The sequence below is a fragment of the Nicotiana tabacum genome, chromosome 1 (genome assembly GCF_000715075.1).
Source record: "Nicotiana tabacum cultivar K326 chromosome 1, ASM71507v2, whole genome shotgun sequence".
In the NCBI taxonomy this organism is placed as follows: domain Eukaryota; kingdom Viridiplantae; phylum Streptophyta; class Magnoliopsida; order Solanales; family Solanaceae; genus Nicotiana; species Nicotiana tabacum.
Window position 1 is genome coordinate 56,485,447 of NC_134080.1, and position 9,937 is coordinate 56,495,383.

A 9,937-nucleotide genomic window follows, 5' to 3' on the forward strand; every position below is an offset into this window, starting at 1 on the left:
CGCCATAGCCCACCAAATTTAAAAGCCCACGAGGCTTGGGCTAGGTTGGGCTGGGCTAGCCTGTTTTGACAACTCTAATTATATCTTTCTTTTTATTTCAGCTATTAATGTGATTTTTTTAGCACCCTCAAGAATTTTTTTAATTATATTATTAACTCTATTAGAGTTTGTGAATATATCTATATTATTATAAAAGCATGAATAAAAAGTTGGTTTACAAAAATAACCTTTTAATATTAAGCATAATAACTCACAATAAAAGGACATAATCAGAATTCTTCCTATTAGTTTTAGGGCATAATATTACACGTCATAAATCCTACATGATCACCTTTAGGAATTCTATTAGTATGATTATTTTGGACATAAATATATAATATTACATGTTGGCATATTAAAAAAATAAAAGTTTCGTAAAGTACCAAATAAGTTCGCATGAAAAACAAAATCTTATTCAAGATGGCATGAGCAAGAAGTAGCAAGGATGGATATCTGTAAAATAACAAATATAAAATACTCATAAAATATTAATTTGCCAATATATCCAAAGACATGTTCAACAACTAAATTGATCCACTGGCCATAAATGTCGCGATGGACCCAAAATATTTTTATAGAGAAAAAATAAGTCAAAGAGAAATATAAAGCATATGGACATATTTTTAGCCGTGCAGTCCTATTACTTTTAGGACATACTTTTAAAAAAATTCATATTACTAATTTAATTTGAAAACGTATTATATTATCCAAATTCATTTAAAAACAAGAGAGCTTATATTATTATAAAAGTACAAATACAATACTGATAAATCAAAATAGCCTTAAAATATTAAATAGAAGAACTCATAGGGAAATGATATAACTGTAATAACTTATTTTTTGGACTACAATAACTTCTATATTAATTTTTTTAATATTTAAGATTTTAAATTAATATAATCTTGTCAATTAAATTCATATTAAAATATATAGGAAGGTTTAATTGAAATCAATTTCATAAGAATTATCCATATTGGTAATACATTACCACTCTATAATATCCAATATCAAGAAAAAATAAAAGTAATGTTAAACGGACTGCATAAAGCATTGAAATTGAGAAAAATTCCCACGATAATATATTATTATATTATATTTGAACTGCGTTCCTACTCAAATAATATTTTTTTATTATTAATTGTTCGTATGATATTGAAAAATATACCCATTTATTAAAGAACAACAAAAAAAATTAAGAATAAAAATATGTGAGAAAGAGAAAAAAGGGTTGGCAAGAGTCAATACCACTAATAATTTTACAAACATAAAGATCTAAAAATGGAATCATATCGATCTTTCTACTCTTTGAAAATAAAATTTATGGTGGACAAAATTATAATTACGGTTAAATATTCAAACATGAGATGAACTAATATTAAGAATCTGAATCACCAAAAAATAAATTAATTCTTTATATTAAAACTAAATAATCAAATCTTTCAATTAATTATTTAGCAAGAGAATCCAATTAAATTATTTTTTAAATTCATCATATGAGTAAAATTATTTTTCAAGTTAAGATAAATTATCTTAGGGTACATAAATTTATTCCATAAAAAGAGTGTTAGAGATTAAAAGAATTATATCACAAAGTAAAAAAGATTAATATAATATTAAGAATGTCATACAAGTGTTTGAGGTAGCATAATAAAATTATAATCCTGAACAAGAATAAGCTTTTAAGACTATATTATAAAAAGTCGACTCAGATATAACGGGATTAACCTTTGTAGATGCCTCCGGCGGAATCGAAATAATATTCGTATGTCATGCATTACTTGCAAATGTCATATTAAGAGGCATGATATTGTTAGCAATAAGAACAAATGGTGTACCATCAATGATTTTTTATGAGGTCGTACAACTCATTTTAGATTTGATATACCTCTTCAAATAACTAAAATAACCATCTCAAATATATCAAAGCATAGCAATAATGCTAAATTTATAAGGAAAGCAAAAACGATAGTAGTTTGGGAGGTGATTTCTGTCAAGTACTACAAGTAGTTCCAAAATTGACGAAAACAGAAACTATGAAAGCTAGCTTGCCAAAATTATACTTATGGTCTCAAATAAAAAATATTCAAATGACAAGAAATATAAAAGTAAGAACAAATCCAACATTCAGTGACTTCTTGCTTTGTGTCGGAAACGAAGAAGAACATCCAATAAAAGATGATTTAGTTTGTTCTAGAACACTTGATTATCAACCCCAATGGTAATAGTAATGCATTTAATAAAGAAAATATTTTCATCGTTTGATTAAAACGCAATTTGTACAAATTACATGATAGAAAATTAAAGAGCTAACTTAGCTAGCAGGAATGAATATGTTGATCAACTAAATAAAATGTTGATTGCTAAGTTTTATGGTAAAAACAAAATATTTCTCAATTTTGACTCAGCGGAAGATGATACCAACAATTACTATCAAGAAGAATACTCAAAATACTTTAATACCAAATGGTCTTTTATTGTACATGTTTGTTGTCAAGTTCACTATTTCTTACTTATGTTAGTTACACCATATATGTATATTACTTATGTTGTCAAGTTAAAATTGATTTTTCATTGTATATAGGTTGATTTAAAAAAAAATATGCACGTCATGCTACTGAAAACTTAGATCCACCGAATAGCTTATGTAATAGTACACATATTGTATATAGAAATTTTGACAATAACGTCATGCATGCAGAACTTATGATACTGATCAATGTGCTTCGAAGTATGTGTTTATCCCCGAATTCAACTTTCGCCTTCGGAAACTAAAGAATATCATTTTAAATTTGTGTGAAAATAATTTTCAGTATGTTTATATTTTGTAGTTATAATAAATAAAGTACAAGGACAAACATCCTAAATTGGGATATATTTACAATAAGGGATTATGCAGAATAAATATATATATATATATATATATATATATATATATATATATATATATATATATACATGTTACATTTTCAAGAGAGATATCAATATCCACAACAAGAGTTCTGGTTATGATAGAGCAACCAAAGCATTAGAAGGACAAAAAAATATCGTCTGTAAAGAAGTTTTTAGTAAGATACCATCACATTAGATACTTTTAAACTACAATACATAATTATCTATTTAACATGACTAGAATTGATCATTTGTATAAGTTCTGATGATGTCCTTTCATTTTGAATTCACGTATTATGCTAATATAATAATATTTTTCGGTATTTAAATAATTATTGTATTATTATATATAAAATTTCTCTCATAAATTAAATTTTATTATTCCTCCATATAAATAAATATATAAACCATCGTGTGCCATTATATAGATAGTAGTACTATAAAATATGATAAGAATTCAATAGGTTGGCAAAAGAAATATCTAAAAAAATAACGCAAGAGGTCAGCTATAAAATGCTCTTTCGACCCCCAAATTTGCCCCTGTTCTCTCCAATCCCTCTCTCAATCTCTCATTGTAGGGTTTCCCAATTCTACTTCTTACGAGAAATCCCATACAACAAACACAACTATGGCGGAAGAGGATGTTCAATACGCATCAGAAGTTGGAGGAACAAACAAGAGGAAGTACGAAGACCAAACGACGCCTTCTCCTATTCCTCGTAAACCCACAGGATTCTCTGCATCGATTTCTGATGGCTCCGGCGCGGCTCCTGCCGTGGCCTCTTACAACAGCGTTCCTCCACCTATGGATGATTTCCAGCTGGCTAAGCAGAAGGCTCAGGAAATCGCGGCTCGGCTCTTGAACAGTGCTGCCGAGCCGAAAAAAGCTCGTGTTGATAACGGCGCTCCTGTTGCTTCTCCATTTGATTCCTTTGAACGTAAGGGTTTTGAGCTGTTATTTTTTCATAAGACAATTGTTTGTTTTTATTTTCTCTGTAAATGATTGCTTATTTTTTGTGCCTTTAATTAGAGATGATTTTTTAGATTTATTTGTTGCATTTTTTGGTCCTTTTAATGTCTACTACTTCTTTTTACTGATTTTGACATTTTTATTAATTTTCTCAAGGATGGATATGCTTAATTTTGCTAAACTTTTGGGGAAAGTTTTTTGAGTTATTTGTTGCATCTATGCGTGTTATTTTTGTAGATTGAGGGAACAGTTGAAAAAAGTAGTAAAGATTTATTCTCAGGAATTAGTGATGTGCATGTTTGACAATTTATCACGCCTAGTTGTTGGAGTAAATGGTGACAATCATCTTCTATTTTTTCTTTCTTTCTGGTTTTAATTTTTTAATCATTTTCTTGAAAATGGGCTCGTGTAGTTTTTGTGTATTTATCTGGAGCCAGATCTTTTGAGCTATTTGTTGCATCAGAGTGTATTTTCTTTTGTAGATTCTTTATAATTAACAAGGGGTCTAGTTATAAAATAGTAGGTTTTTTCTATTGTCAAGAATTAGGGGACGGGCGTGTGTCTTAAGGGTGAGTTTGGTGTGATTTAAATGTTTTCTCCAAAATTGGCCACCATGAATTGCAGGACATTGTTTTCCAAGGGGAAAGGGTGGGGTGTGGGGGGCTACAACTTGCCTCACTTGTGGGCGCTGAAGTGAGAAGTTTTTTCTTTTTAGAATCTCCCAAGTCTTACTCCATATCGCTGTCTCCTATTCTATGTTGATAATTACATAGTATTGTAAATGAATAGCTGCTGCAAGTGTTGATTTTTTATCGTGAAAATATTTTGAGGTGTATGTGAATGATTACAGGTTAATAGGTTCTGTTATAAAGTTTTAGTGGCAGTGACAGAGGTGGGTTGCTGCTTCTTTTCATCTTTTAATGTGGTCACCATTCGTGTGCTTTGTATCTCTTGATGATCTTATGCTCTTCTTATTATCGATATGGACTTGGGTCCACTTACTGTTTAAATGTTTTGTTTTTATTGAACCACAGACAAACCCATTGTTAATCCAGCAGTTACAAGTTCATATGGTTATCCGGGGGGAAGCAAGAAGATTGAGGTACCAAATGCGAGAGTTGGAGTGATCATAGGCAGAGGTGGGGAAACCATCAAGTATCTTCAACTACAGTCTGGAGCCAAGATTCAGGTTACTAGAGACATGGATGCTGATCCAAATTCTCCAACTAGAGGGGTAGAACTCGTGGGTACACCAGAGCAAATTGCTAAGGCTGAACAATTAATTAGTGATGTTCTTGCTGAGGTACTAATCTTTATCTGTTAATACCTGAACAATACTGTACCTTAAAATGCTCTTATGTCTTGAATCAAACCAAACTGAATGGGCCATTTTGAATGTGTTACCTATGCACAATGCATATCAAATAGGCTGATGCAGGGGGTTCTGGCATAGTTTCCCGGAGGATAACTGGACAGGTGTCTGGAGCAGAACAATTTGTAATGAAAGTCCCCAACAACAAGGTGACTTTTACTGCTGTAGTTGGTTAATCTGCAATAATCTGTTTCCAGTTTATCTAGTCTCTCAGACCTATTGGTATGCTTTAAGGTTGGTCTTGTTATTGGCAAAGGAGGTGAAACCATAAAAAATATGCAAGCAACTACTGGAGCTCGTATTCAGGTAATACTAAAGCATTTCACAGATAATAGTGCAACGTTCGCAACAGTAGTGATGCCGTTTTGTCAAGGATTGTAGTGATTTGCATTGTCTGGAACACAGATCAGTTTAGATGAGATTTGAAGTCAGCTCTCTTACCTTTTCCCAAATTGTCACAGGTGATTCCTTTACATTTGCCTCCAGGTGATACATCAAGAGAGAGGACAGTACAAATTGATGGGTCAAGTGAACAGATTGAGGCTGCTAAACAGCTGGTGTATGAGGTTACTAGTGAGGTACTTGTAGTTACATAATCTGTCAATCTGACAGTTGATATTTTTGGTGCTTATTCTCTTGCGAGGAAGCATACTCTGTTGAATCTATTGCTTTCCACTCTGTTAACGTGTGTATGATTATGTCTTATTCTGTGATATGGATTTGCTGTTTCTCACTGTGCACTTCGATTCGATGTTGTGGAAAATTTGCAACTTACCTGGATGTTCTAGCTTTCCTTCTCTTGGCATATTTATGAGGTAATATGTTTAACTTTTTTGCAGTGGTGAGTGCTTAGTTGAATTCTTAATTAGGATTGTTCTAACCACAGTGTTTTAAAATTTGTTCTGTTGCTAAAGCATCATGAATGACAAGCTGAGTGTTTCTAAATCTAACTTCTACTGGGTGGTCATCACTTGCATCTATAATTGTGATAAATGTGTACTGCTGTCTTTGGTCCTATTTGTGTCCCTGGAATTCAATAGTTTGCAGGTATCGTTTTGCAGCCTTCTTTTTGATTCACAGCTCAGTCCATGGGACTTTCTAGTTCATTTCAATTTCCCGTGTGAAGGAGATGGGCCCCTGCTCTGCTTTACTTTTGAAGGGAGAATTCTTATTCCTTCGGTCATACTTTTTTTCTAATTGCAATTAGGTCCTCTCTTATTCCTTTCAGTCATAGGCTTCTTTCCTATTTGCAAATAGGTAACGGAGAGTGCGGTATACCACTCTACAGTACAACACCACATTGATTTTCCGTGATCGTTTCATCCATAGGACATATCTGTTGTATGACATGGCATCTTCTTATGCCTGTCAGCTTTCTGATTAGTTTCTTCATAAGTTCATTGAGGCGGGTACTTGTTGCAGGGTTGTTGGGTTCTTGTCTGAAGTCCACGGTAGTTTAAGTTATTATATCGATGATGATCATAGTAAGTTCTAGACATAACCTTATTTTATGTATTGATCTGTCTAATAGTTTTACTGGACTTCTGGTGATTTTCTGTGAGGCAGGTGGGGACAAACCTTTCCAAGAAGGTAGCTAAAACCAATCCAAATTTTTTCTCTAATATTGAGATGTATTCTTTATTCATAAGATTTGTGATCATACTTGGTTTGAATTTTCTTGTTATAATCAGGATAAGGCATAAACTGTATCGGTTAGTTTTGTATCTGGTCTCTAATATTGTTATTGGGAAATATTGTAGGCTAGTGTGTATTGGACAATTGGTGACACCAACATGTAACCATTTAGTGTTGTTGTTCCCTCAGCAGTGTTCTGGTATGGTTTCCAACCTAACTACTGACAACAAAGAGACCCTTCTTTTCTGAATATGCAGGGGAATAGACTAAGTTCTTATGAGATTGTTTTTCTCTCGTTGGAGTCAAAATCGAGATATTAATATTTCTTCACTGGTCAATTTAACTGGAATTATTTCTAGGATCTGGTTAGCTATAATTTATGCTGCTGTGAGTTCCTAGTTCTATTGGTGTTCTTTTATTTGACAGTTGTTCGTTTATTTCAGAGTTAGATTTATTGCGCCATAGCCCATAGTAGTTGATTATCCCCGCCTTTTCATTTTGCTGCTGTAAATGATTGTCCCCTTATATCTGAGAATCTTTCATAGACCTTTGAGTTGATAGCCCTGGAGATTAATTTTTTCTTTCATAAACCTTTGAGTGATAACCCTGAAGATTAAGCTCTTTCTCTTGCAAGTCCAGATTGTAGCTTCGGTAGTTAAGGTTCTGCTTTGTTGTGTCTTTATGACTGTGATTTATCTAGTTACCTTTTATCCAATGTAAGTGATATGTTGCCTTCTAAAACTGTATGTATCCAATATTGTTCCCTGTTGGTGTTCACTAATGTCCTCCATTTTCATAACACATTTTTCCTTGTTGCTCATTTCTCCTTGTCATTAACTCATTATTCATGAATACAGCACAACGACTAAGAGTTCATCTTTGGAGCCTTATGATGGGGTGCTGTTGTCTTTATTCTGGATAAATTAATATCTTCAATGATGTTTATTGTGGATGACAATGAGCCTGAAATATCTAATTTTGGTTCAGGATATAGGAATGAAATGCTTTCAACGTATATAATTGCTTTGCTGACTACTTAAAGCATAAACCATTGGGTCATCTTTTTATGAAGGTGGTTCATTAAGGCCTATATTTCTTCGTAGGGTCATTGCTAGTGTTTTTGTGTTAGAAATATTTTGCCTCTATGTAGAATTTGTATTGTTTTTCCTACTTGCTATGGTACCCGTCGCTTCAAATTGGATGAAGATGGGCTTCTGCAGGAGTTTGTACCACCCAATCAGTACGGTATGTAGGCGGCTACACTTGTCTTGATGCATATTTTCTATAGTTTGGTAACTTTTCAGTTATACTGGGTTTATATTGTGGTAATGTTGCTGCTTTATCTGCTGTGTTTATGTTATCTCTATGTGCTTGTTTTGCCCTTTGAAAATGTCTTAAAATATGCAACTGGATAGATTGTTCTTGGTTCATTTTAGACAACAATTCTTCTGCAGAATCGTGTTAGAAATTCAGGAATGTCTGGAGGATATCCTCAACAAGGTTATCAAGCTCGACCTCCTGCAAGCTGGGCTCCTCCTGGTGCGCAGATGCAACAACCTGGTTATGGTTACCTTCAACCTGGAGCATACCCAGGTCCATCCCCCCAGTATAACATGTCTCAACCACCCTACCCTGGTTATCCCCCACAACCAGCCTCCTCTGGTTGGGACCAGGCAACTGCACCAAATCAACAAACATCCCAGGCAGGTGGGGCAGGTGGTTATGATTACTACAGTCAGCAGGCACCCCCACAACAACAGCAAACACCTGGAGGCTCAGCTGCTTCAACTGATACTACCGCCTATGGTTACAATCAGCCATCAGCCACAGGTTACAGCCAGGGACAAAGTTATTCCCAAGATGGGTATGGTGGATATCATGCACCTGGTCCTCAATCTGGTTATCAGGGTCCTGGTTATGATCAGCAACAAGGTTATAGCTCTACTCCCGGTTACGGGAATGTACCAAACCCAGCTTCTGATGGCCACAACACTTCATATGGTGCGCAAAGTGATGGCAGTCAAGCACCTGCACCAGTTCAGTCATCAGCTACGGGTCAACAAGGATATCAGTCTGGCCAGCAGCCCAGCCCTAATCCTAATTACCCATCTCAAGGGTTTACTCAGGCTGGGTATGGCGGGCCACCTACTTCCCAAGTTGGGTATGGTACCCTGCCAGCTGCTGGTTATGGCCCCCCGCAAGCTCAAAAGCCTCCAACTACTCAGCCAGCTTATGGTCAGCCACTGCAGTCTCCTAGTGCACAAGGAGGCTATGCCCAGCCTCCACCAGTGCAGCCCGGGTTTCCACAGCCACAAACTGCTCAATTGGGTTATGGTCAGGGTGATTCTGGGGCTCAGCGAGCTCCATCGTCTTATGGCACTCCAACAGCTCAACCTGGGTATGGTGCACCAGCCTATGGGGCTCCACCTATCGCCCAGCCTAGCTATGGGCAGCCGCCGCCACCTTACGGTAGTGCCTATGCTGGTGGTTATGCGCAGACTCCGGCGGGGTACTCCTCTGATGGCAGTGGTAGTGGCGGTGCACGGGGAACCTATGATGCAAATGCAACATCCCAGTCTGTTCAGCCTAGTGCTGGGGGAGTTCCAAAAGCCTCTCCGAAGAGTTAACGGGCGTCTACTTGGATGATAGCTAGTTCCTTTTAAGGTTGTTTTCCATGTATTGTCTGCTTAGTGTTAATGTTTAGGTCCTGTTGTGTATTAGGATAGAGTCCTATATTCAGTTTGTTTTTGGCATCATCTCAGGGGCGTGTGAACTTTTCCATGTTAAGTTGAAATATGGGACATATGAGCTACTAAGATTCCTTTGTCTCGAGTACTTTTCTGATCGTGTTATTTGAGCTTTTTTTTAAAACATAAAGCGTCTCAAATGGAGGTAATATATAGAGGAAGAACAAGCATGCTTGAATTATTTGTAATACATTTCTACCTATCATGATATATAACGAGGTGGCTTCTACTTTGAATTTATCATTCATGAATTTTGTTACATAATAGCCTCAAAATGAGATGGAA

General features: G+C 35.3%; 1 protein-coding gene across 1 annotated transcript; it reads left to right on the forward strand.

The window, feature by feature from the left end:
* The first annotated feature begins 3,379 nt into the window (after positions 1 to 3,379).
* On the forward strand, positions 3,380 to 9,737 carry LOC107774458 (uncharacterized). The gene is made up of 6 exons (XM_016593983.2): positions 3,380 to 3,866; positions 4,933 to 5,201; positions 5,327 to 5,419; positions 5,505 to 5,576; positions 5,732 to 5,848; positions 8,360 to 9,737. The coding sequence occupies exons 1-6, from the start codon at positions 3,557 to 3,559 to the stop codon at positions 9,530 to 9,532; spliced, it is 2,034 nt and encodes a 677-aa protein (XP_016449469.1). The 5' UTR covers positions 3,380 to 3,556; the 3' UTR covers positions 9,533 to 9,737.
* Positions 9,738 to 9,937: the final 200 nt, after the last annotated feature.

Bases quoted from the DNA above. Each gene is read 5' to 3' on its own strand.
- LOC107774458 (XM_016593983.2), top strand. From the start codon at position 3,557: ATGGCGGAAGAGGATGTTCAATACGCATCAGAAGTTGGAGGAACAAAC. The intron at 3,867-4,932 runs GTAAGGGTTTTG...ATTGAACCACAG, and splicing joins TCCATTTGATTCCTTTGAAC to ACAAACCCATTGTTAATCCA. The intron at 5,577-5,731 runs GTAATACTAAAG...AAATTGTCACAG, and splicing joins CTACTGGAGCTCGTATTCAG to GTGATTCCTTTACATTTGCC.